General features: G+C 45.6%; 1 protein-coding gene across 21 annotated transcripts in view; it reads right to left on the minus strand.

Moving 5' to 3' along the window:
- Positions 1 to 27,669, minus strand: part of KALRN (kalirin RhoGEF kinase) — a 637,031-nt gene that overhangs the window by 191,700 nt on the left and 417,662 nt on the right. For all 21 annotated transcript variants that reach the window (XM_087861563.1, XM_045812696.2, XM_045812695.2 and 18 more), the window contains exons 28-33: positions 26,136 to 26,228; positions 21,776 to 21,887; positions 19,826 to 20,016; positions 19,287 to 19,388; positions 17,616 to 17,758; positions 14,523 to 14,625 (exon numbers count right to left, since the gene is read on the minus strand). In XM_087861563.1, coding sequence (XP_087717689.1) covers positions 14,523 to 14,625; positions 17,616 to 17,758; positions 19,287 to 19,388; positions 19,826 to 20,016; positions 21,776 to 21,887; positions 26,136 to 26,228 — 744 coding nt within the window. The remainder of the gene's footprint in view (positions 1 to 14,522; positions 14,626 to 17,615; positions 17,759 to 19,286; positions 19,389 to 19,825; positions 20,017 to 21,775; positions 21,888 to 26,135; positions 26,229 to 27,669) is intronic.

The raw sequence follows: 27,669 nt of genomic DNA on the forward strand, positions 1-27,669 counted from the left end.
GGACAGCTTGCATTTTAAAAGGATCATGCTGGCTGCAGAACGGAGAAGAGAGTGGAGGGAGGTAAGAGTGAATGTCTGGGGACCAGTTAGGATGTTTTGTTCATAGGCCATGTGTGAGAAGACAGTGGCTTGCACGAGATGGGATTATACAGATGCTCAGTAAATGCCAAAGGCGGGTAGTCATCAGTCTTATTGGAGTCAATCACAAGGACTGAGAAAAGTTGAGTTTCATCTTTACAAATCATTCCACTAAGGTAAACCAGTGAACATCACCTCAGTTCTCGAGAACCCCTTGGGAAATGTGCTGTCGGGATAATCAAGTTTACTAAAGGTAAACACCAACATTTTATCTCCCCAATTTAACCATTTTTATAAATATCCTTGACTCTCCGCCTTCTTAAGCAGAATACATTGAACTAATTTCCACTTCTGTTAGCAGTTATAAATACCAACATGAGTATTAATTATGGTGTAGTGCAGGATGTAAGGGAGCCCTCAGACATGCCCAGTCATGATGCTTTCTTGGTACCCTTACTAAACAGAACCAAACTGTTAGAGCTTTAATTCATCCATCAGCTTTGCTCTCAGAGCTTTTCTGCTTCCTCTCTTGCTGACAGTAGCTCAGCCTTTGTGGCTATTCGTGGGTCTAGACAGAAGTAACTGTCGCCCTTTCTAATTTTTCTATGGGCTAAGTAACTAGATGGCCATGAAGGTAAGAATTACATATAAAATCAGGATTTGAGAGACTTTCCTGTGAGCACAGATGTTTAGTTTTGCTATGTGAAGATTTCCTCCCTATATCTTGGATCTATTTGTAGGACAGCTGAGTTCCGAATCCAATATATTTATCACCTTTTTTTTTCTAACACATTGCATTGCTTTGGCTGTATATCCTGTTATATAATGTATGACAATAGACAAATACATTTCAAAAAGTCAAGTAGTTCTTATTCTTTCATTACAACAGAGGAGGAAAATTTAGGGAGCGACAGAAACCTGCATTATATATAAAGTTCCCATGTTGCTATACTATTCTGAGGAGAAATGGTGAATTATATTTTAAAATACTAAATGTAGGAAATGTCTCATATGCGACATCATATGAACCTCTAACTTACAAATATATTGATTTCAAAATGCCAAATTTCATGTTTATCAAGACAGAATAAAGAGAGTAAAAAGATGCACCACAGAGTGAGAACAGATATTTAGAACATGTATAACCAATAAAGGACTAATAACTAGAATATTAGTATCTAGAATATGAACAACTCCTAAAAATGCATACAAGAAACCCCTAGAAACTCACTAGATACATGGGCAAAAGGCTTGAATGGGGCATCATAAAAGAAAATCCAAAGGCCCAATAAGGACATGACAAAGTGTTCAACCTCATTAGTGATTAGGGAAATGCAAATTAAAACCATTAGCAGATACTACCACATCCCCACTAGACCTGCAAGAATTTTGAAGTCTGACAATATCAAGTATAGGTGAGGCTGCACAGCAACTGAAAATCTCATACTGGTACGAGCGGCAGTTTGGTACCAGCATTTTGAAAAATAGTTTACACCAACTAGTAAAGTAGAAGGTATAGATACAGATATACCCCATTACTTGGCAATTCCTTTTCTGTTCACCTAGAAATTCCACTCCTTGCTTTACACCCTAGAGAAACTCAAGCACATGCACACAAGGATACATATAAAAAAATATTTACAGCAGTACTGCTCCAACAGCCCCAAACATCCCATGTAGAGAATGGATAAATTGTGGTATAGTCATACAACGGAATATTATACAACAGTGAAAATTAATGACCTATACGCATCAGCATGGATGAATTCCACCAAAATAAGTGTTGAGGAAGAGAAGACACACACACACACACACACACACACACACACACACACAGAGTATAATTCCAGTCATATGAAATTTAAGAACAGCCACACTGAAACTACATTGCTTGGGGACACATACAAAGGAGGTAAAAATATAAAGGAAAGTAAGGACAGTATTATTACGAATGTTTAGAGAATGATTACCTCTAGGGGAGAAGAACAGGGTTGTGATCAGGGAGGGGCACACAGGGGGGTTCTGGAAAGCTGGCAATGTCCTGCATCTATGACTTACATGGTTATTTCCTGTATATTCACTTTATAATTGTCCATTCACTTGTTTAGGAGTTTGTATGCATTTTCAGCGTACATATTTTATTTTTAAAAAAACCTAAAAAGTTGGGGCACCTGGGTGGCACAGCGGTTACGCGTCTGCCTTCGGGTCAGGGCGTGATCCTGGCGTTGTGGGATCGAGCCCCACATCAGGCTCCTCTGCTATGAGCCTGCTTCTTCTTCTCCCACTCCCCCTGCTTGTGTTCCCTCTCTCACTGGCTGTCTCTATCTCTGTCGAATAAATAAATAAAATCTTAAAAAAAAAAAAACCTAAAAAGTTTAATGTATACCAGATATTTATAATTGGGGATGTACTCTATCCATAGAAACAAAAGTATAATTAACATTAATCAGACAACCCCACAAGTTGCATTTGGGTAACAGTATAGATGAAATACTGTTTAAATATTTATTTCAATAAAAACAAAAGAAAATAATAGTTATCAGTTAAACAGTTAAACAAATCATACCAGAGCAATCATGAGTAAGGATTATTTTTAGAGTATCTGATATCAGATTGGAAAAGGCAAAAATATCGATGCTACACTAGCTTGCATGACTGGGGGGAAACTGGCACTCTTACAGGAGTACAGACCAGGACAACATCCACATGGGGTAATGTGACAATGTGTATCAAAATTTAAAAGGGATAGTTGTACTTTTAGGAAGTTACCCTGTTACTATACTCATGATTCACAAGTGTAAGAAACTATATCCATACAAAGCTATTAATTACAGCCTTGTTTGTAATGGCAAGAGATTGGAAACCTCCCATTTACCCATCGATAGAGAACAAGTTAAATAAATTATGGTAATGGAATGCCACACAGCCACCACAAAGAATGAAGTGGCACTATATGACCTACTGACCTACTGTATGATTACCCAAACTGGTTACATGGAAAAAGTGTAAAACAGTACTTACTGTATGCTGCTACTTGTTTAAACATTTTTAAGAAGAGTAAGTAAATATGAGCTGTCATGTTTTTAAAGAATCTTTCAGGAAGAATATCTACATTTTGAAACACATGCATCTATTACTACTTTGAAAGTTCGTTTCATTTTAAGAATCTTGAATGCATATGCTTAAGGAAAAACAGGCTTAATTACATTATTATGAGGAAGTACAAGACGATTTTGGTAAAGATTCTAATGAGTTTTTTGAACAGTTCCCATCAGAGTGAATAGCACATTAAAAAAAAAGTCAAATTCTACATCAAAACAAAATAATTCTTTTGATACAGATGTATCAGTAGGACTTCTCCTTTACATACTGTCCATGATTAGAACAACTATTTTGGGATCAAAACTGAAACAAAGGAGGAGAAATAGAAAGGAAGATGAACTTTAAGGCCAAGCTCAAATCTCACTTTTGGTATAGAAGCCATCCAATTTGCCAGGCTGAATTTGTTGCACAAAGTGGGTATGCTTCTGTTACAAAGCTTAGCAGACAGTGTGGTCAGCATGTCTCTCAACTGACACTTTCTCTTTGTAACTTCTCGGGTTCCTAGCAAAGCAGCCAGCATAAAGGAGGTGCTAAGTACAACTGTCCCCTTTCATAAATACATGAAACGCATCCACAGCCACTGTGTTTGGCATCACATATAAGACACTTAGGGTGTGCAAGGACAGAGGTTGTTCTTATATATTCTGAATCTCCAAGGTATCTTGTCATCGGTGGACACTCAATAAAATTCCACTGAATAAAAGAATGAAATCATTTGAAATAATTTTCAAATATATTTTAAATAATTTTCTATTTTACCTCTAATTTCATTTTTCTCTGCTCACAGATCTCTTTTACTTGGTCATGGGTTCATGGCTGTGCCAACTAGTTTGCTCTTTATGAGGCACCTGGGTGGCACAGCGGTTAAGCGTCTGCCTTCGGCTCAGGGCGTGATCCCGGCATTCCGGGATCGAGCCCCACATCAGGCTCCTCCGCTATGAGCCTACTTCTTCCTCTCCCACTCCCCCTGCTTGTGTTCCCTCTCTCGCTGGCTGTCTCTATCTCTGTCAAATAAATAAATAAAATCTTTAATAAATAAATAAATAAATAAATAAATAAATAAATAACACAACCGACCTAGTGGTCTGGACTTCACGTTCCCCTGTTAGAAATACTGTCTTGAGTTTAAATGAGAACATATCCTAGAAATCTTTCTTTTTGGGGATTTTAAAAAAATTTTTTCATGAATGCAACAAAGGTTCTTAATATCCTATGAGGAAAAGGCATAAAAATTGTGACTGCTCTTGTTTTGGGGGGTTGTGCATGCAGTGGGAGTGGGGAGGGCTGGACTCTGCATTATAGATTTCAGATTCTGTAGTTCAAAGCACCTCCCTTGAACAACCATTCCCCCCCCCCACTCCTCATCCCTTCACATCTTTTTTTTTTTAATTAGAATAATTCTTTCTGTGCTCGCTTCGGCAGCACATATACTAGAATAATTCTTTCTCTCTTTCCTTTCTTTCTTTCTTTCTTTCTTTCTTTCTTTCTTTCTTTCTTTCTTTCTCAAGAACAACTTCCTTCTGATATTCCTGTTTCATGAGATAGATGAAATTTAAAAGTATTTAGGGGTTACACTGAATACTTCTTGCTCTTTTCTTTTTGTCTAGAATGTCTGTCCACCTGCCATGAACGTAAACCTTCTCTAATCAGGAGTGTGCTGACTGCCACCAGAGCCAAAAGATCGCGCGTGTGTGTGTGTGTGTGTGTGTGTGTGTGTGTGTGACGGGCGGGGGGGAGAGAAATCTGGCATTCTAATTTGAAATGGTTATGAATCAGGGAATTAAAAATTGCAGGACTACCTTCAAGTGTTCCCAAATGATCTTTTTAAAAGAAAGGCTGAGTTCTTTTTAGATAAAAGCTGCAATGGTATCAGTCACAGAGACATGTATGGAAGTAGAGGTTAAAACAAAAGTCAGTTCCAGTGAATTCCAAATGCCTTAACATTGAACATATTTAGGCTCACATCAGCAGGGAAGAGGTCAAAGCAGGAAAGCAAGGGGTTTTGTTTTGGTCAATGCCATATCCCGTATGTCTAAAACAGTGCCTGCTACATAGGTGAGTTCAATAAACGCTGATGGATTTGTGAGATAAAAAGGTGGCATCCATCAAAATCCCGAGGAAAAGAAAAGACAATGCCTTTTTCATCTCCTCTGGTGTTCACTAAGTCATGTCTTCCACGTGTATGGAAGCCGGTGACAGCAAATAGCAAATGAAATTTTTTAAACCCCATTCCTGCAGCTGAAGGAGGAGCTAGCAGGAGACAGGAGACAGACATAGTAAAAGCTAGAGGCTTTTTTCCCCTTTCAGTACATCATAAAGTTCAGAGAGGATACAAGCCCTTGAGATTGCCAGTGTTCAGGGAGCACTCACTAAGCATTCCACGGCCGGCATCAGCAGAGGCCACACAGATTAGAGGAACAGCTCTCCCGAGCTTGGAGTCAGTGTATACATCTCTCTCCAATTACCAATTCCAAACAGAGCCAAGTAGAGCATTAAAAAAAGGACAGGAGATGAACACTCTGAACTGGGAAGACCCAGCTTGCAGCCCTTACATCTGGGGAGGCTGCACACTGCCCACCAGCTCTGACACACAGCATGGCCAGGGCCACGTGGGCGCAGCACGTGGCGGGGAAGAATGGATAGATGGACTGGTAGGGCCGAGGGTCTGCCTGAAACGACGGAAAGGATACCTCCCACGGGTCTCCTGTGCATAGTTCTGCATCTTCTTCTAGCAGTTTTCTCTCAACAGGAAGAGCGATCAGGGCAGAAGCAGGATGCTGCCCCCTCAGAAGGCATTTCCTACTTACTGCCCTGGGGACAGGCCCAGAGCCAAAGTCCCGTCCTCACTGTGGCTTCTTACAGAGGGCCCCTAGGGAGGACGTTTGCACGGGCTTCTCTTGACAAGGCCCTGTTTTCTGGCAGTAAGGATCACATCACCTCACTCCAATGCCACAAATTCTGAGACCCACACGTGCCCGTTTTCTGTCTACTACATCACACGGGTCGTGGCAGACGGGGGCAGTAGTCATCAGCCGTGAGGAAGCAACACTAAACTGCCAGGCAGGTAAACCCCAAGCAAGCGTTTCCAATCTAAGCTCAAGATCAGGAGACAGAGTAATATTTACCCACTTGCTACCCAACAGGCTTTTCCCGAGAATGCCATGCTGTGGCCCCAGAGAACTTCTGTCATGTTTTCACGGTATTGGTAGCTCCGGATGGAGCACGACACCCACTTCAAAGCCCCCTTCGCCTGTTCCATCCATTCTAGTCTCACTGCTCTGGCTCCAAAAATTCATTTCCAGCAACATTTCTGCTTGAATTTTCTGAAAGAGTTAATTTTCATACCCGCCAGGATGGTTTACCACCAGACACCATACTCCAGGTGTCACTTCTAGCCGCCCGCGAGTTCTACTTGCTAAGAACAATATTTCTCATAGCCTGTTTCCCCTACTACAGCTTTATTTATTTTTTTTAAAGATTGTATTTATTTGTTTGAGAGAGAGAGAGCAGAGCAAGAGAGAGCACATGAGTGGGGGGAGGGGCAGAGAGAGACGGAGAAGTAGGCTCCCCACTTGAGCAGGGAGCCCAACGCTGGGCTAGATCCCAGGACCCTGAGATCACGACCTGAGCCAGGGCAGACACTTAACCAACTGAGCCACCCAGGCACCCCGACCATTAGCTTTAATAAGGCATTCGTAGTCATTTTGTTCTGCACTGAAAGAACCTATTAACTGACGCAGAAGAAAAAAAAGGTTAAGTGGTACGTCAAGAGGTCTGTGCAGAATACTCCAATAAAATCCTTGCTCTGAAAGCCGTCACTTCTGTCTTTGCCCTTGGCCCCCCAACCTGTGCCATCTCCCCGCTCGTGCCCCTCCTCCCAAGCAGGATGTGTCCGGCAGAAGGCATACTCACTTGCGTCTTGTTTGCCTTGGACTGTCACCAGCTATTCCACTTTAACATCTTGGCTTGCTCTCAAATTTGCTTTCTCCTTCCACCGAGATTTTTAAAAATAGAGTTAGTATTTATGCGGGGCTGCGGCAGGACTCACTGCTCCCAAGCAGCTTGGAAGCAGGGATCAGCATTGTCACAACTCAGTGCTCACTGCCAAGCTCTCAGAGCCCAACCAAGAAGTTGCCTTGAGAGGCCTGAAGACACTGTCTAGGGCAGAATCCCAATCCCACCAAGGCCAGTCTATGAGTCACAAGTTTTCGGTATCAAAGAGTCTGCCATAGGCATTCATACTTGGGAAGTTATCTCTCCTTGCTCTGCCACACGCCAGCCCCTGGAGGCGCTTGACCGGGCTATGGAACCACTGTGTAATTTACTTGGGTCATCACAGATTGGCATGGGTCAGGGCGGGGGTGCAGAGGCTTCCAGAGAAGGGGTAACAACAGTGTTTGGTTTTGCTTACAAGGTTCTAAAAGTTAAACGATCATGGTTACTACAAAAGTACTATGTTTTTAATCCAATTTAACAGGCAGGAGATTAAGTTGGGATTCAGTCCTAGGTCTGCCATTAACTAACCGGCTTTGTGACTCTGAGCAAGTCACTTTGTTTCTTTACACATGTCTATGAAGGCAGAGGGATAGATGATCTCTAAAGTTCCTTTCTTCCCTGAGCTTCCATGTCTCCAAGGTCCAACCTCATCCCTACTCAGATCTGGCTTATGGCCACCCCTGCAGCTACCACACACAGATCTAATCTACTGGTAAATCACCTTTTGCAGTTTCCCTATTTCTGTGACTGATCCCTGGGCCCTGCTGCCTCTAGAACTGAAGAGATGCCTCGAGGCTGCTATGCTCTGAGCATCCTGAGAGCACTTCTGGGCCTTCCTGTAATCTGCGCGCGCGCAGCGAGCTACTCATGGGCTGCTGTTGCTTATGAAACTTACTTGCTTTTCCACATGATTGGCAACTTTAAAAAGCAGGTCTCTCAAGGGAGGTTTTAAGCTATGGAGTATCAATCAAAATATTAGGTAAAATAATGACGTTATGATTTTGCCGCGTGAACCTAGGTTGAGTTTTCCAGCAAAGTGTACTTCACACCTGTTGGTCATTTGCAACAGCTGGAAGCCAGTCATTTATTTGATGAACTTTTCATTTAGAGGAAACCCTGCAACCTCAACTCCTCGCACTTTATCAGTTTGTTCTGAAAACCAGCGTGTTTGTACTTATGTTGAACCTGCTCAGGAGAGGACGGAGCAGCGTTTCTGGGGAAGCAGGAAATCCCCTGCTGGGCCTTGCCCACCGTTGCCTGTCCCCGCCCTCCACCAACATCCCTCCCCCCAAGGAACTGTACTAGGAAAAAAGCTATTTTCAAACCTAGCCCTGGGCTGGGGTTATTCAGAACACTGGGGTTGAAAAACCATGATTTGCACTTACAATTTGAAAGTGGAGATGGTGTTTTCCCCACTTTGGAGTGACTCACGAGTCCTTGAGAAGAATCAGGATGTCTCTACCTAGGATTCATATGGCAATTCTGACCCACTGTGCTGTCGCAGTGGGTGTGACTGAGTCTGAGGACCACTTAGCTGATAAAGTCAAGTTTAAGTTTCTGATACATCCTCTCCAAGCCCTGGTAACTGGAAGTACAATTATGTACTCTTCTCATTTATTCAGGGGTTAGAAAGTGTTTTGTTACTAGATAGGATGTAACATGAATCTCTCCCTATAAAGAAATATTTTAGGGCCCTTAGGTCCCACGGAGACAAAGGGCAGAGTAGCAGAAGTCCTGAGGTATCTCCCCATCACATTTCCTTTCGCTTTTAGTAGAGTGCATTTAATGAGCCAGATCTCCAGCAGGTGCCTCATCTGCTCCGGCACCACAGCTAAATCTAAGAAGCTGTCACAATCACATTCTGGAGACTCAACCTTGGGTGGACCATCTTGATGGTTTTTAAGAATTTGTCAAGCAAAGAATATTACCTTGTGTGAATTGATAGGATGTTTATTAGTCCTGACACTGATGAGTTTCCACATTTCCAGATGTCTGGTTATCTCTTCAGTGGCAAAATCCAGTTATCTGTGGGCCCTTAAAACTCTAGAAAGCATGTTGTCCATTTTCTTGCATGAGAGTGCCTGGCAGTAACCCAGACCGGGACCCATCACATGTCTCTTCTGCTCCAAACACTCTTTCATGCAGAATCATCACATGACAGCAGGGGCTGGGCCCTCGCCAATGCACCAATGCCAGGGGCTGGGCTCTCACCAATGCACCTTCAAGGACTGAACTTTCTCTGACTACGGCTCTTACACCTAGTGGCTTGCTAAGCGCTCTCAAGGTGCAGGTGTCAGGATTACCGAATTCTGATAAACCAGAAAAGGCTCTGGCGAAGTCTGTTCTCAGAAGGCTCCTGCAGCCAGGCTGCCCCACCGCTTAGTATAGGTATCATCTGTAGGCATCCTTTGACTTTCCCTTTAGCTGGGCCCTCACTGTCTCTAAGCTGAGCCTTCCCTACCAATCAGTGAAACAAAATTTTGGCCATGACCCACTAAACTGATTTGACAGTACGGTTTAAAAACTATTAAGTTAGGTCCTGAAATCTCCAGGTTTCTTCACACACTTCCCTGTCTCCCTTCAGCACATTGCCATTATCAGCCCACCTTGTATCTTAGCTCACACTAGCTTGTTACTGAAATTCTTCGTTTAAATCACAGTCAGCCCTGGGATGTTCCAGCAGTGTTTTCTGCCCTTAGAATTTTTACAGAGAATAGCATCTGCAACTCAATTTCACTTCGACTTCCCTGTCTCCAGCCTGGACATGTCTAGAAATTCATGGTGATGTTTTGATGGAGAGTATCTCTGCTAGGATGGGTTCGTAATGTTCAATTCAATGAGCATTTATTGAGCGTCCCCAGCATGGCTACTCTAAATGGTAAATAGATGCACAGGGACCAGCCCTGTGCAGGTGGCCGCTTCTGTACCATTAGCTGGAAATTATTCGGCAGATATCCATTATGTTAAACAAGATACTTCTTCACTGCCGCCTCATTACTCAGGCTCGTTTCACCAGAATCCTGTAACTCTGTATTTCTTTGAAGTGTGATTACCAAGTCCCATCACTTCCTAATACACATATAGGCAAAACACTCTCGACAGTGCCCAGAGAAGCAGGAGCATATTTTTGGACAAGAAAAGAAGGGCTCAGAGCGCAATTGAACAAAGCAAGCACACCCATTTGCCTTCATAGAAATAACACTTTTGCATGGGACAGGTACAAGGTAGAACTTAACTATGCAGAACCACTGAGGATTAAACTAAAGCAACTTGGGAGAAAGTGATTGTTGTGATTTCCTGAAGCACCCATATTGGTTTTGTTGGCATTTATTGAAGGACAAAGAATATTAGACTGATTGCTCATCATGGGAGGATTTACAGTGCAAGCAAGCAACCCCAGATCCTCTGTTGTAGAGAAAAGGGGCTGCCCTCAATTTTGTCTTTTTAGCAAGAATTTGGATGAAGCCCCAGAAGGTATGTTTATCTGATAATGCTGGGAGATGTGGCTGACATACTGGACGAAATAATTTATATTCAAAATATGCTAGAATACTGGGATGGAACTAAACAGGAGAAAATCTCATAGATACCAAGTCTCCCAACACTCAGGTCACTAAATCAGCTGTGTAACCAGAGCAGCCCATGAAAACAGCCATGGAGATTTGATGAGCCAACACTGTATGTATTACTAGACACACGTACCATCGTAGGGAGGAAACTACGCATAGTAGCCCTAGAACAAGAAGCTGAATTGGTATTAGTTAGGTCACATCTGCAGTATTAGGTACCAATCTGGAGGCCCCACTTTATTTAGCTCATTCTACACTGAAGGAAATCCAGAGGAAGGCAGCCAGGATATGGGAGGGTATGAAAATACATTAATACAAGGAATGGCCGGAAAAACTGAGGACTTCTAGAGAGAAGATTAGGAAAGAAGACAAGAAAACCATCTTCAAATACCTAAGTCCAGGGGTTGCCACTGGCCCAAGATGGTACAACTTAAGGATTAAAATGAATACCTGACAGTAATGGATAATAATCCAAATAACCCATGAGCCAATGCTGACAACAAATTCCTAAGCCTTAGATCCTAAGGGCTAGCACATGGAGAGACGAGGAAAGCTGCTCTGTTCGTAGACAGGTAAGTTGAAGCTACCTCCCTTTTGGTGGAGTCTAGACAAGAACCTGCCGACAGTTAGCTAATGAAGGAAGAGGGCAGAACTCCACTTAAGAAGTAGATCCTCACAGTTCGTGGAATATTATTTAGAGTGTCTAAACTTTTGTTTTCCCTCGAATAATGGTGGGAAATTAACCCTTACTGAATGTCTAACAGGTGCCAAGTAGATGTGTTTGTCTTACAGATAGGGAAATTAAGGCACAGTAACTCACGCAACAGGACACAGAAGGTACCCACCAGAGCTGGGATTTGGACCTGGCTGTGTCCACACTCGTTCCACCCCACCACAGCACACAAAATATACACGAGGTGTTTGGAGAGGTGCCCCAGGGCCCCACAGCTCCTCAAGTGGGTCTGCCGTGGCTCTTTAATGGTTACATTTTCCTCATCTACCAGCACAGCAGTGCCACTGTTCTAATTCCTCTGGATTAGAAGATGAAGACTGGGGTCTTTTCTAGAAAACTGCTGTTAAAATGACCCTGGTCCCTGAGAAGGGACTCTGCCCTATTCCCTCCCCTTGAATATGGTTCCATTTACCCGCAACAGTCCATTTTTGTTACCTTGCTCTTCTTCAGAGTCTGCCCACCTGACAGCTTGGAAAGCAGCAGAGACCCGTCTCCCGGTCTGCTGGTACAGTTAGGGGAAACTTTAACTGTGTTGGTAACATCTCTGAACTCAAAGATACCACTTACTGGTTGGCCTGATGAAGGAGAGTGTAGGTAAGGGGCACATGGCTGTCCTGTTATCACTGTTCTACGTCAGAAGAGTAAGAGCATTTTAAACTATAGTGCGTGGTCACAGACAGGCCCTCTCTTTTATTCTGAAGGTGTGACTATTTCTAGGTGATTTTTCAGGTTCCCTGTATAGAACACAGAATCTCGCCTCATCTCCAGACCCACTGCTCATGTTTCCTAGGGGCTGAGAAGGGAGATGGGGGTTCCTGTTCCCAACAAGCCAGGCTCTCCAGCTGACTAAAGCTTTCTGCTTGGAGGTAAGGAAATGTCTAGGCTTCTTGAGCATATTTAAAAATACAATGTTGGTATATCTGGTTGCTTTCAGACCAGCTGTTTTAGCTGCCTCCTGATGCTGGAATTTCCTGAGATCAAGGACTGTGTTCCCTCTGTTCATTCATCCCACAAGTCTCTCCTGAGCATCGTGTGTGCTGCGGGCCAGGGGCAGCAGTGAAGCAGACAAACAACCCTGCCCTTGTCAAGGCTTAACAACCTGGCTAGAGAGACACACATCGAACGAGAATTACACAAATAAGGATTCACATTCAACAAATAGCCCACATCTCTCTACAGTATCCAGCACAGAGCTTGGTACGTGGTGGGTGCTTTTTCAAGAATATGTGACTAATGTTTTGTGGAATGTGCAGAAAGACTGACCAGCTGAGTTCATCTTAGCATTGGGAGTACAACTCCTTGACCTTTGGAGTGAGAGAAAAAAATGACAGTGAAGCAGAATGATCTGGGTTCTAGTTCCTGCTTTTCTGTGAACTACTAGAATTTTCCTGGGTGAGTCACTCAATCTGGGCCTCAGTTTCCTTATTTGTAGAATAATATGTAAATGACCAGGATTCTTCACGAATCGTGACATGCCTGCCATCAGAAGTGTTCTAATTTGGCTCACTTACCTTGCCAGAAGACAAGGAATGGCTGGAGCCGAAGACAAGACAAATGGCTCTGGCACAGGGCTCTGTGTCTAAGTCAGGGCTGTGGGAAGATGCAGTAGCAGCAGGAAGGGAAGGATCCCCTGGACCATGAAACTAAGAGGCTCTCTCTGAACATGGGAAACATTGCATTTTGCTTCCCACCCACTGACTGTTTAAAAAGAAACACTCATTCATAGGATATTCTAGGTTACATTTCTAAACAACAGATCAGAGGAGAAAGGAAAGTACAGGAATAGTTTTCTTTGTATGTTTTTACAAGTGGAAAAAACCAATTTTCCATCCACTCTGATAGTCAAAAATGGCTTAGAAACTTGAAGGCAGGATGTCAGACAGAATTACCTTGAATGTTCTTGAATACTAGTCTAGAGCGTGACTTAGTACCGTGATCTTGGAAGGTCTGGGGCACAGTCTTTTTTTTTTTTTTTTTTTTTTTACCCCAGTAAGAAGAAAAAATCAGGAAAAATCCTAATGAATGCAGATCATTTTCAAAAAAACCCATAACATAGAAAACAAAAGTGAAGCAAGGACACAGTCTGTTGCCTGAGGCTGAAGGACCAGACCAACACACCAGGTCTTGATAGACTAGGGCCAAATCATCTTTGGGAATCCATCCCCTCATTCACAAAATCACTAACATGCAGCAAAAGATCATCTCATACTCACTGGCCCTGAGGTAAGCAAATGAGAGTAGGGTTGGAGACAAAAGTCTTCCTGTCCCTGCTGCAAATTTAGACAGCTGAATTCTTCCCCTGGTTTGAACAAATACACTGGGTCTTCGCTACAGGCCCCTTTCTTGTACTCTCCTTCAGAGCTCCTACCTTCTGCTTACTTGCTCCAAAATATAAGAGACCAAGTGACCAGGCTTTCTCACAAAGACTACTATATCCCTCCAAACTGCTTCCCACACCACTTCTTGGTCCTCTGCCCCTAAGTAACTGAGCCCCGACACTCTGGCCAGAGGAAAGCATCCTTTCTGCTGGAGCCCCTTCAGAGAGGAGGCCCCTACCAACCAGCATCTCTGGCCATTTGCCAAATCACTGGTATTGGTCTAACTTTAGTTGAGCCTATTCAATCATTATAAATATGAGCCAGTCACAGCCACTAAGGTCTCAGGAAACTATCCCAGCCTCGGCCCCTGAAGTTCAGCCTCCCAGGAGGCAGAGCCACCCAAGCAGCCCAGGCAGGGCGTCTCCGGAGGACAGGAGACCCAGACCCTCTCACTCTTCACCTCTGCCACACCCTTGTCACATCTGCTAAACTCCCATGACAGGAGAGGTCTGGCTGATCACCTGGTCTTCTGTCCCCTCAGACAACATCTCCACACGGTGACATACCTTCTCCAGCCCTGCTCTTTCCACTTTGGCTGGCACAAAGAGACAACTGCCTCCTGAGGTTGGGCTCCATAGTGGAAGAAACTCCTCTGGGGGTAATTCTCCAGGGGTGGGTAAGCCAACAAGAAGTCTTAGGGGAAGGAAGGTTGGGACACTGTCCTACCTTATCACTGTCCACTGTATTCTGAGAGGTCCTGGAGGCGATGGAGATGGTGTCTGGCTGGCTGCTCCCATCCCCCTGGCTGTCAACATCCTCCACTCCATCCCTGCAGGAAGAAGAGAAAAAAAAAAACAGGGGTGGGGGTGGGGGGAACCACTGTGGGTTTAGAGCACACAAGGATTTCCAGCTGGGCTGGCAGAGCAGAGCCTCAGCACTTTCTAGCAGGGATTTGTCTAAAATTATCCCACTAAAGGGAGCAGCCCTATGTGATTTTCAAAGATGTCACCTCTCGCACTTAAAAAGCACACAATCTCTATGCTGATAACTGAGCAATAACTCCTCTGGCCCATGGTACAGAGGAGGTGATGATTTATTTATTTATTTTTTACTGGGAATGGGTCTATAATAGGCAGTTGGAAGAGGTCCGTCCTACTTAGAACCTAGGCTTCTATCCAGCTGACTGGGTGATCGCTGACAATCCTAGAGTTCAAGGTATTCAAATAGTCTTTCTGCATGCTGAGGGAGGACAGGGGTTAGTTTACAGCTGGCCTATAAAGAAAACAGAACTGATAAGATTTTTTTTTTTTGACTTGTCTTTCTTCTGTTCAAGAAAATAATGTGAGATATTTCCTCCAGGGACATTATCTTTGGGAAGTTGCCGATGTTGGATGCTCAACTCCTGGGTATGGAGGAAGAGGTCACTTCGTTCATTTTGGTGGGTCTTGTGGATCTCGTGCCTGTCTCTGATGACTTCTTAAAACACATAAGGCAAAGGCAGCATCTCAAAGACCCCAGCTTGCACAGCAGCTTTCTGAGTCAGCTGTGCTCCTGACATCTGCAGCCCTTCCTGGGTCGCTGGACCATAGAGCTGTGCCACTCACATATCCCTTCAATTCTCCAGCATAAGAATTAGGCCTCAATCCTGCACTGAACCCATAGCCAGGGCCAAGGGGGATTAAGTGCCTGGGAACTGGTTAAGGCTGAATGGTCAGTGTCAGGAAAAACTGAAGGAGATGTGGAACAGGACTTGGATAAATGAGCACAAAAAGTGCCAGCTCTTCCCATGGAGGCTTATGAAAGTCCCACCCCTGATGCTGCTTATGGAGAGGTAATGGCATTAGGGACTTGCTGCCTGAGGATGACACCACGTGGGCAAAATGCCTCAAATACAAAGTCACCTCAGAGTCTAAACAATTACAGTCTGGTGCACGTGGACATGCGTGTGCACATGAGCATGCATGGGATACACAGGCATATACACAGTATCTCCCAGTCTTACAAAGGGTCTTTTCCTGCCTAGAATGCTTCTAGGTCAACTGCTTTCTCATCACCACTTGCGGGGATGGGAAATGCCAACTTATTTCAATAATAAAAGCCACATGTCTGTAGGAAGGAGGATCTGCTGTAAAATGGAATTATGTGATGTGTTTCAAAAAACCAAGAATAAAGGACTCTTAGATCATCTGCTGCTTTAGGGATCTGGGCCGCTGCTCCCCACCATTTGCCTATAGTTGAGAGTTGGCTGTACTTTGTGCTTCCCACCCTTCTGGCCCATTGTGGGCCCTTCTGGTCCACGGCAGATGAAGCCAGTTCTGGGGGATGTGGGGAGCCAATCCAGGAGTGGGGGTTGGTGCTCTCCAAGCCAATTCACTCCTCCGTCAACTCTGTCCCCACCTCCTGGGAGCCGAGTGAATGAAATGACAGATAGCCCGACCGCTCTCTGCAGAGTCTGACCAGGGTTTTCACACTCTTATTTCAGGACAATGACGGAGAAACGGTGGGGGCATTTCCAAGATAGGTCCATCTCATGTTCTACAGATGTTCAGACTCCACTACTGAAGGAAAAAGGGGCTCTTTCACAGAGACACTTGAGCCAGCCTCACCTGAATATCCATCCTTTTTCTGCATGCTCTTGGACATTGAGCTCCTAGAACATTTCCACTCTACCTTCTTTATTAAAGTAGGGTCTTCCTGCAGCACAGCGGGTCCCTAGTGCTAAACTAAGTCTGCCCCTTCCCTGGACTCTGGACATGGGTACCTGAAATAAAAATAACCCCTCCTCCAATACAGCCATAATTTGTCATTCCAGCACTGAGAGGTGACCTCATCCTGGCCATGCAGGTCTTGGGGCTTCTGCCCCGTGGAGGTGTCTCTCCCTACCTTAGTCACACTCTTCTTTTGGCTGTCACCTCCCTTTGTACTAATGCTGCTACTCTGCAGGTCCTCAGGTCCATGTATCCCGGTTGGCACCAGAAGGTCAACTAGATCTTTGGGATTTATTCCATTCATGAAGAGGGGAGGAAGCCTGTTACCACCAATGACCATCGCCCCCAGAACGCTGCTTTTTTTTTTTTTCCAGGGTTAACATGATGTTTTTATATGCTTTCTTTTGAAGTGCTAAGAGTTATTGTAGGTGACTGTCACATGGAGACTTGAGAAACAGACACTCAGGAAGTCTTCCACCGGTGTAGGGCAACTGGGATTCAGAAGGGCCCAGAGATGTGAAGATACAAAAAATCAGCCCCCTTCTGCCCTATTACCTTGCTTATCTCAGATAATTGAAGGTGAGGACTCGGGGGTTACAGAAGAGCTGCAGTGATAACCCCACCACACCATCCCCCTGCCCTTACCACATACAAAACTCCTTTACTGTCTAATCAGTCCACTTGTGGCCTCCCTCCCTCCCAAAGTCTTCCCTGGGCATTCTCTCTCCTGCTCATCTAAAGTCCCCTCTTGATGAATTTTTATAGCATTTACTGTCCCCAAGGGCGGCACTGGTTCTTCTAGTCTAACTGTTCCACGTGTGAGATACAACTGTTAGATGGTTCTCGAGGGCAGGGCTCATTGTCCACTTCCCCTTGTCTTCTCAGAGCAGCCAGCAGTATCTGAAATAAGAGGTGCTCACGGCAGCCCTGCTGCATGTAACTGACAGTAACTGGTGAGATGCTCAGAGGGGAGATTCCTCATCTTAGATAGGACTTCACAGAGAGGGGTGCCAACCGCAGAGCGCACCGCCCCTGTGGGAGCAGAGGGCGACCCCACTCCCGCTCCCGGAGCATGTGAGGCAGTGCTTGGTGGGGCAGAGACGCTGGTTACCTCTTACTATTGTTCCTCTGTTTGGCTGGTGTTTTGGGGAGCTGAATTGGCTCCTTTAAAGCTCCTTTCAGGTGAATGATCCTTTCTTGAATCACCTCTCGAATGTTCTTGATCCACTCCTGCTTGGTTTCTATGTTGGAGGCCTGAGAGTGCCACAAAGAGAAAGAGTAAACACCCCATCTCCCTTTGCCCTGCCAAAAACAGCTCTCAATCCTCCTCCTGCTGGCTTAACCCATTATTTTCAAGGACACCAAATGTTTGAGGAGCTCATTTCTCATTTTACATGTATGACTCTTCAATCCATGGGACACACTTCTTCAACTCCTAGAATGGGGCTAAGACATCAACACTCAATGTAGACTTGTACAGGAGTGATTTTCAAAGTATTTAATACTCTGTGTGGCATGACCAATACTGACATCTGCCCTGGGGCGCCTGGGTGGCTCAGTCAGTTGAGCGTCTGCCTTTGGCTCAGGGCATGATCTCAGGGTCCTGGGATGGACACCGAGTTAGGCTCCCTGCTCAGTGGGGAGTCTGCTACTCTCTCTCCCTCTGCTGCCCCTCCCGCACGCTTGTGTGCTCTCTCATCTAAATAAATAAAAAAAGTCTTCGAAAAAATACTGCCATCTGCCCGGGGGCTGCAGCATATGTGGAGGTTCCCTGCTGGGCCAGGGATGAACACATCAATTGCTAGATGCTGGGGAGGTCTGGGGAGCACTGGGAGGGGTAGCAAGGGGTATCTGAAGGCCATGGCTATTTACCAAGGGTACAGATCCATGAGCATGTTTAACTCCTTGCATGGCTACATACATAGGTTTGTGCTGACTGAAAGTCAGTGCTGGGTTTTTAGCCTGGTAAACACTTTCACTGAAGGCACTTCTACCATTTCATGAATATCCTGTTTGTCTTTGTGGAATTTTTTTTCAGGTAATTCTGTCTCATGGCAGGTAGTAGCTAGGCTGGCAATTCAGAGGGAACAAGTGTGGAGCGTTTGTCAGGGTCGGACCATCTCTTCCTTGGTGGCAGCCACCCTGATAAGCAAATGACTGGAGGGAGCCCCATCCGCAGGATCCCTTCTCGGTTAGACGCACATTACCACAAGCCTCAATTCCCAGGCTGCATGTGCTCTGGAGAGCTGGAATGACTCCTTAAGGTTGTCATCTGGTGAAAGGCCCTTTCACCAACATAGGTGCCGTACTAGCGTAATTTACTAGAGCTCTAGGATGTAAGCTTCTGGAGGACAAGATCCATCTCTCCTTAGTTACAAGCAGCACTGAGCAGAATACCTTCTACATAGAAGGTGTTCAAGAAAAAGTATTGGATGAATGTGGAGGAAATCAAGGTACCTTTTGTCAAAAGGTCAGCTGTCCTTGTCCTTGAAGGGGACATAGGGACAGAATATATTTAAATGGGCCCTACTGAGACAGCCAGCAGGCCACTTCCTGCCTCCCTCCCTCTAGGTGCACAGGAGGGGAGGGACTTAGGAGATGACTGGTCTTTGAGATTTCAAGCCTACTTCCATGATAGAACTTGCTTTTTAATACCCAGGGGATATTGCCCACCCTGCAGAGTCTCCAGGCCCCAGCTTTCAGGAAGAACACGCTGCAGCCCTCTGCCCTCCACCTGCTTCCCACAACCCTGGCCCAGGGCCCAGAGGAGAGCAGCACTTACTTTCAGCACTGTTTTATTGTCTGAGGAGGGGGTGCGCCCAGACCACAAGGCGAATTTGCAGGGATCACCTTCTACGTGCTCAGTCACACCCAGCTCTGAGGTCTGTAGACAGGAAATGCCTGTGAGAGGCGGGGAGGGGTGGGTCGTGGGGAACTTAGGGCTGGGGTGGGAAAGGGAAAGGCAACAAAGAGGAGAGGACCGAGGGAGGGGCTTCTGTCAATCACACTTCAACAGACTGGATGCTTCATTCATCTACTGGGGATGAAAGGGCCTACACGCGCCCTGCCAGATTAGCAGGCGGCAGGCAGGGAGGGTGAAGAGGGAGGCGCTAAAAGCAGACAGCAAGAAGACCGGTGAACTCTAAGATGCAGAAGTGGGAGTCGAGGGGGGCAGCTTTCCACATAGGAGGCATTTTCATTTGTCCAGGATGGTTTGGGTGTGGTGCCAGGGGAGAGATGAGCGGAGTGTTCCAGAGCCCTTTGTGCCCAAGGGCTGTATGACAACAGGGAGACTTGTCTTACCCCAGCTGCCCCACCTACCAGTAGCTTGTTCTTGTAAACATATTTCGTGTGTCCTGAAGAGTCTTTGATCTCCTTGCTAAAAACCAAAGAGATCTCGAAGAGGAACAAGTGCCGCTCCCGCCCCTTCCGGATCAGCGACTTTGGGTCCCACACTTGGAAGGCATCCTGGAGAATCAGCTCTCCCTGTACATCCAGGTTCTCGTCGAACCCTGAAAGATACCCATTTCCACCCCGGGTAGTCTCTCCAGTGCCACTTGGGTGCCACATTCCACTCCCCTCTTGGAAAGGGTTCCCTGACTATGAGCCCTCCATTTCCGCGACGTTGGCTCCCTCGGCTGGTTCCTGAGACTCCTGAATACTTGAGGAGACAGCTCTAGGGAGCAGTGAGCAGATCCCCCTTCCCACACCACGTCTCCTACACACAACCGGGATTAGTGGCATCTTCCCAAGGCCTGGGACCTCCTGCATGGGCATACCCCATGTCTCCCTCTTCCTATAGCTCCCCACCGACTCGGAGCACCAAGTGGGGCTGAGGACAAGCACTGCTGGATGGAGGATGCCCTTGACTCCACTTTATTTGTCCTTACTTTATTTCTTATATTGCATTCCTAGAACTCTAACCTTTGACGGCTCCTGTACAGTGCGGAGCACACACCTTCGACAGTTATTTACTCTACTTTAAATTTTAACAGAGATTCTAAACTTAGTATGCATAAGAATCACCTGCAGAGCTCATCAAAACACAGATTCCCACTGAACCTGCCCCCCCAAAAAAGACTGGGATTCAGCAGCTGCCCAGGAATCTGCTCTCCTGACAGCTCCCAGGTATTTCTGCTGGTTGTCCACAGACTGTACTGGGAGCAACTGGATTCAGAAAACAGGCCAGGGACAGGCTGGTGGAGAAGGGTGCTTATAGGGGAAAACACCCAGGGCTGGGGATGAGGATGGGGTGCAAACAGAAAAGGGTGGAGAAGTTGTGGCAAGAGGAATATGTTCAGGTGACTAGTGCTCAGTCTGAGGAAGGTCACCAGGGCTCCACTGCATGGAGAACTATAGCTTCCTCTGCTTGGGGTGGCCCAGGAAGTGGGGAGACCAGACCAAGTCTTCTAGATGGAGAGGGGGGATGGGAGATGGAGCCCGGAGGAGAAAACACAGCCCACAGAGTGCACTTCTGTCTCTCAACACCTGCTTGCCAGGCCAGACTGGGATGCCGAGTTTGAACTCCGCTAACAACTCTGCTCCAGCATGGCTGATCTGCATCTGTTCTGCAGTGGTAAGAGCACTTTATTGGCGTCTCATTCCACCCGGTCTCTGGGTCCCAAGAACTCGGTTCCAGTGGACTACATGTACGTTGGTGAAGTCCTATCAGGTCTGTCTGGCTGGACTTTTCTCACCTGCTAGGAAGGGCATAAGGGTGGCTGCACACCAACGCGAATGTACCAAATGCTACTACACTGTACACTTAAAAATGGTTAGGATGGTAAATTTTATGTTATGTATATTTAACTGCAATAGAAAAATAAAGGCATGAGGCTAGAGACCTTGGGGGTGCATGCTCGCACTCATGCACGTACGTGTGTGTGTGTGTGTGTGTGCATGCGCACGCATGCAGGATTTCTACTCATTCTGCTGACAAACACAATGCCAAAGCTATACAGATGAACAGGACTGCTGTGGGGCAGGGCTCTAGCACATCTTTGGTAGGGAAGATGGCCTGTACTAGACGACCTCACACGCAGCAGTTGTCTACGTACCTGAAACAACTTGGGCCTGGTCCTACCTGGAGGCAGGTATTGGTCGAGCTGGCCCCTGTGGGGCTCCTCTCACACCTCCTGAGGCCCTATGTCCTCAACTTTTTCAGCCTTGCCTCTTGCCTGACTTCATGCCACTTCCCTCCCACAATACAAGCTCCCTGGGCTTAGGAAAGGAGGAGGCTCCCCTGGGGAGGCTGGGAGGACAAACGGCTACCTTCCAGCATGCTGACATGCATGGCATCATTGGCTTTCTTTGGGACACTGAGCATCACCTCCAGGCCATCCTTGAGCTCCCCCTTCCCTTCTTCACAGCAAGTTAAAAGTTCCTGGGAAAAAAGTCCAGACACAATTAGAACCATTTGTCCCAGCTTCCCTACCCTCCCACCACCTAAGCCATCAAGGTGATTACAGACAAACTTCATTCTCTGTAATGGCTCCCTCTAAGCTATAAGGAAAGTGGGGTGGCATGTTATCGCCAAGAATTCAACCACATTATTTTTCCCCAGACTGAGCTTCCTCAGCTCAAGCTAACCTAAACTAACTCAATTCAACCCAACTCTCAAATGCCTGGCACTGTGAGTCGGCAACCTAGGGCATTCTCTTTCACTTGACTACCCTCCTGGAGAAGGGAGTACCCCTGGCAAAGCACACAAACAGAGGGTCAGTACTGTGGAATCACAAAGAGAAGACAAAAATTGTGCAAAGAATGCACAGCACTCATGTATCCTTGCGCAACCCATTGCTGGCACCATGTTTATGTGTGTCCTCCTCTGCCTAAATGCTGACTTCTACCATACTGGGAGCAACTTGGGGTTGTACACATTATAGGTTTACAGCGTTTCAGAGTTATAAAATATTTTTAGGTCATATAAATCAGGAGCTCCTAACCTGGGGCCAGTAGATGGGATTTTGGACTAGTCCTTTTTGAATCTTAAATCTAGAATCCAAGCCCAGTACTCCATCCACCATGCCAACCCTCTCCCCCATGACCTCCACCACACTGAGACTTCCCAGAGCATGCACTCTCTTACTTCCTCATTGAAGACTAGGTTATTATTATCTCCATAAAAGACATATAGTATCTGCTTGATGTAGAAAAGATAATTTTCGACTATCTTAAAAATCATAAGGACCATTTGAAATGATGTTTGCCAAGACAGAGGAATGCTGGCTTTTATTTTTCCTATGAGGGTTATTGTAAATTTTGCTCATTTTGATACTGGGAAGGAAACAGTTAAGCAACAGATCTGTAGTCAGTACTCTCTCCTTTTAGGGAGTAGGGGGAGGCAGGGGATGGGTGGATGGGTAAGATGCACTTCCAGGAGAGAAAGAAGTTGACCAGATCAAATCTTGTCAACATGTTAATATCAGACCTCCTGGCAAATAAACTAATGGTAAGAGCTAGCAGGAGAGTCCTTGTCTATGGAATGCTTCTAGTAGGATATATCTGGCCTAAGACTTCTTGTGGTTAACAGACCTGAATCTGTGGCTTAAAGGGCATGGCTCCCTGTAAACTACCACAGATACTATGCAACTATCTGAGTAAAAAGTTAGTATATTTCATAAACAGAATGGCTCTCCTAAGGATAAATGATCTGATACGACATACACCATTCAGAAGACCTGTATGTTAGTCTGGGTCATAGCACATCCTGAGGTGCCAAGAAAGGACTTGGAGCTGTTGGTGGTGCTGGACTTCTCTGTGCTTTATCTCCGCCTTGGGATTATGTGTATCCTTGATATTATTAGTAAAGCTTTATACTTGGTAAGATATCTGATGAGTGAGCATCTGACATGAACATCCACTCCCTTGTGTCATCTCAGATACATTGCCACATGAAGAAGGGAGCTTTGAGTGTCCAAAGTAGAGGTGAACTGCCTCGAGCAGGTTAGGGAGGCAGAAGTGGTCAGTTCTCAGCTCTGACCTCGGCTCTAGCCAGTATAATGGCATCATTGTTCAGAAAGTTGCATTTATTTCTACCAACCTGAAGTTCTCTGATTTTCCCCAGCCCTTTCCTAATTTTAACCCTCCTGACCTTGCTCTCATACATCCTCAAAGGAATTTCTAGGCAGAAGCATAAGAGACAAATATGAAATATGGTTCAGTGTGTGACAGAAAACACCAATTGGTTCAACCCCCAAAGCAGTGTGGCAAGTCCACCAATCAGCCAGCAAAGCCAGTAAGTTCTCCTTGGATCCTTGTTATAGCTGATACTAAGGAGAAGGCTCCACATTTAATTTAGACTCCAAAAGGACAGCTGTAGCAGATTTACACAGAGAATACTGCACACCAACTGACATATAGTTTTTATTTTCATGCAACACCCAAAGTGAGGAACCCCAGAGGATACTAGTAATTAAATATCGATATATTTGGAATAAAGCTGTCTTTAATGAGAAAATAAATCCCACATTATTTATAGTAAAAGCTCAGCAAACTATTTTTCTTTTACTCAGCAGGTACTCTGCTATCAGTGCATTTATGAGTTCCAAATCACCTTAGTAAGTCTTTTTCCCCCAATAATTTTACAACTTCTCCACAATCAAATTCCCACTACCTCATTTTTTCCTTCTCAGTTAACCTGCACAGTCATCTCTTCCTAAGACACTCAATTACAGAATGAAGGCCTAGCACCCACCCCTCCATCACCTAAAGCAAAACACAGGGCACTCTATCCATCCTCCACTTCCTTCCCTTCTCTGTGTCACAAAATTATCCTGGGAACCTCAGCCCCATGGGATTCAAAGGGAGAGGTGAAATGTTATAGTTCTCTTAGAACTGGATATTTCTTGATTTAAAGCACCGGCAGTGTGAATGGGCGAGTTTCTGTTTTGTTTTGCTTTTCAATTTACCTCCCCACCAATTCCTGAAAAGGCGTTGGGATACTTAAATTTAATAACCACAAAAATAAATTTAAAAAAAATTTCTGGTATAAGGAAACTCATGTAAAGGGTAAAGCATTAAATGGGATAGGGAAGGAGGGGATAATTATACACAGAAATCTGGGCTAAGGAGAAACTAGTAACAATACAGTAGTAGTCGTAACAGGACTCAATGCTAATTATCTGATAGTCTAAGGCAAAGGAGCTAAAGCTTTTGTGATTTACAGGTAGAGGGCACTCCAATGATTTTGGAGAGAACACTCGTACCCCACTCTGAGATCTTATGAGAGTTTCTATGAATCTTTATACAGGGAACTTCAAAAAACAAAGATGACACCTTCAAAAGCAGTTCTGCTAAAACAGCCAAGATGCTCTGCACATTGTTACTTCTCACATAAGGCCTCAGTAAAGGCCAAGAGCATGATGCTGTGTGGTTAATTCTCTAAGGCATCTCTGCAGCGCTGGATGACTTGAGTGCCTGGAAGCAGAAGTCCAAAAAGTCTCTTCTTGGGGACAAGGAAAGAAGACGTTTGAAGGCGGAAGCCAGAAGGACAGGGGGAATTAGTCTCTGCCCTGATCCGGAATGGGGAAGAGGTCCAGGGCATGGGCTGGCTGGTGCCCCCACTCTTCTCATCATGGAACTACGCTGCTAAGCAGGGAGACTCTAGGGGTCCTTTGTGGGGAGACACACTCCAGAGTGAGTAGAAACCTAGATTTGAAACTAAACTGGTTTTCAGGTTTAGTGAAGCTAGAATATGTGAGATTCTGCAAGCATCTCTACACGAGTTGAATTTCAGCAGATTTTCTCTGGAAATATACTACTTAGAACATGCCTCTCACTATCCCTATGTCCTTTGCAAATGAGGAGCCACCAGCAAAATACTCAAACTTAGGGAAAACTCCACCCTTATACCTTGATAATTGACATACATAGGGGTTACATAACTGCTTAAATATCCATTTCCCAGGCTTTCTGTGGGGGAAATGTCGTATTTTCAGACAGTCAGTGTCTCCTTCCTTAAGAAGAATCAGCCCAAATCACTTCACATATTTTGTATGTATTTCATATAATTTGATTATTTGAATTTTAAAGAAAATATTTTGGAAGAAAGTCAAATCTTTTGCTTGGCTCCAAAAGAACCCCTACCTAACATATGGGATCCTCCAGGCACAAGAGTGCCTTGTGTTTTAATATGCACTCTTCGAGTGTTTTCTCTCAGGAATCTCAGTCTTGACAAACACAGAGTAAGGTAATGGTAGGTGCCACCCTGGGCCTCTACTGCCTCTGTAGACTGGCATTGCCCCAAGACCTTGAGCCCCGATCCCATCAGAAGCAGGGGCCACCGGGAGGAAGCTGCCTCAGGGAGGAAGGGCAAGTGAGGCCCCACGTGTCAGCCAGTGCCCGGGGTGGCAGCGGCTCCAAGTCGTGCGGTGGTGGGCAGGTGCGGAAATAGTCACTTGTTCCTGCTCTCATTTCTCCTCTGCCCCCCAACAAATAAGCACCTAGAATTTCACGGGATAGGCCATGCAGTCTGGGAGACAGCAAAGCCTGTGGGGGCTCATCTCTGAAGTTTTGCTCTAGGTGGAGGGGAGGTCTTGAGGTGGAAGCTGTCCTATCCTCGGGCAAAGCTGGGACTCCCTGGACCTGGCCGGTAGTGTGGGAGGGGGTGACGCAGCGGGGAGGGAGGTACCTTCAGGAGCAGCTGGTACTTGGTGATCCTCTGGACGGGCTTGATTAGGTAGGAAGAGATGGAGTTGGCCAGACCGTGCCGCTGCTGTATCTCCTGCAGGGGTGACAGCGGGCGCCATTACACACGAGGGGTGTGCGCGCGTGCGCGTGCATGTGTGCGTGCGCGCGCATGTGTGCGTGCGTGCGTTTGGGAGGAAGTAGGCAAGGTGAGTAGAGAGAAGAAAAAGGGTAGACGATTATGAGCAGCTGTTCTTTGCTGCGGAGAGGAACAAGAGAGATCAAGATGAATGCATACAGAAAAGGAGAGATGGCAAAACAGGAGAGAACAGAGATTTGTGTGACAGAAATGGAAATGCAGAAGAAATGGGGAAGGATAAAAGTGGAAAAAGGAAGGGAGGAGATAAATGACAGACAGAAGGGTAAAGGAGAGGTGGTGGAGCAGAAGAGGGAGTAAACCCAGAGTGGAGGGAATAAACCCAGAGTGGAGGCAATCACAGGGGAACCGCAGGACGATGAGAACAAAGGGAGGCAGAGAGCAGGGCTCAGAGGTCTACGCCGATGGCTCCCGCGTCTTTATCTCCTTACAACAGCACAAGGGCATACCTCCTTTCCACCCCCTTTCTCTCCAACTTAAACCCACCCCAACGTGGAACCACTTTTGCATTCGCTACAACTTCATTGTGATCCACGTCACCTCCCTCGTTCTACAGGGCTCTCGAGCTGGCAACCTTGGAGTCGCCGTCAGTTAAGTTTAACTTGCGTTACCCCTGACACGTCTTTCCTCTCCACCCCATTCACACCCAGGCTACAGTCACGACCTCCAGCTGGTGTTTGTGCCTCTAGTCTCTTTTTAGTCCATCCTCTATCTTGCCTCCAAAATGACCTTCCACTCCCCAAGGTGTAGGTGCTGTGAAGGGTCGCCAAGGGTCCATGTGGTTCCTTGCCTCAAGAACTTACATCCCAGGTAGCTGAGAATACTCACACACATAAAATAGCAACAAAGGAAATGGAAGGTATTCCTGGCGAGAACAGAGAGGAATGAGTGGGCTCAAGAGTGGTGGATGGTTTAGGAGAGGTCTTCAACTGAGGTTTAGAAGATAGGTGGGGGGGGAGTGGGGGGAATGCAAAGCTGGATGAATGGCATTCTATAAACGGAAAACATATTTAAAAAGTCCACAAGAAATAATCATTGTGGATTTAGACGATAATGGGGACCATGCAGAATGGTACAGAGGATGTACACCCGGAGTCCGGAAAAAAATGAAAAATACAGTTAGATAAGCAAAGTGTACTTAGGTCATTGATGGGGCTGAGCTAGATGAAAGAATCAGGATTTTGGGTGAGCTTCTCAATGGTAAAGTATTGTAGATCTTAAATAGAAGAAAAACATGGTGAAAGCACTCTTTCAGAGAGTCATGTAAGCCTCATAGCAAGGGTGGAGATTGGGAAATAGAGGCAGAGAGACCACTTAAGAGGTTACTGAAAAATCCCAAGGGTGCAAACATAGAGTTGCCATGTGATTTAGCAATTCTACT

This window comes from Ursus americanus, chromosome 4 (assembly GCF_024610735.1).
Source record: "Ursus americanus isolate L20-20 chromosome 4, mUrsAme1.1.p, whole genome shotgun sequence".
In the NCBI taxonomy this organism is placed as follows: Eukaryota; Metazoa; Chordata; class Mammalia; order Carnivora; family Ursidae; genus Ursus; species Ursus americanus.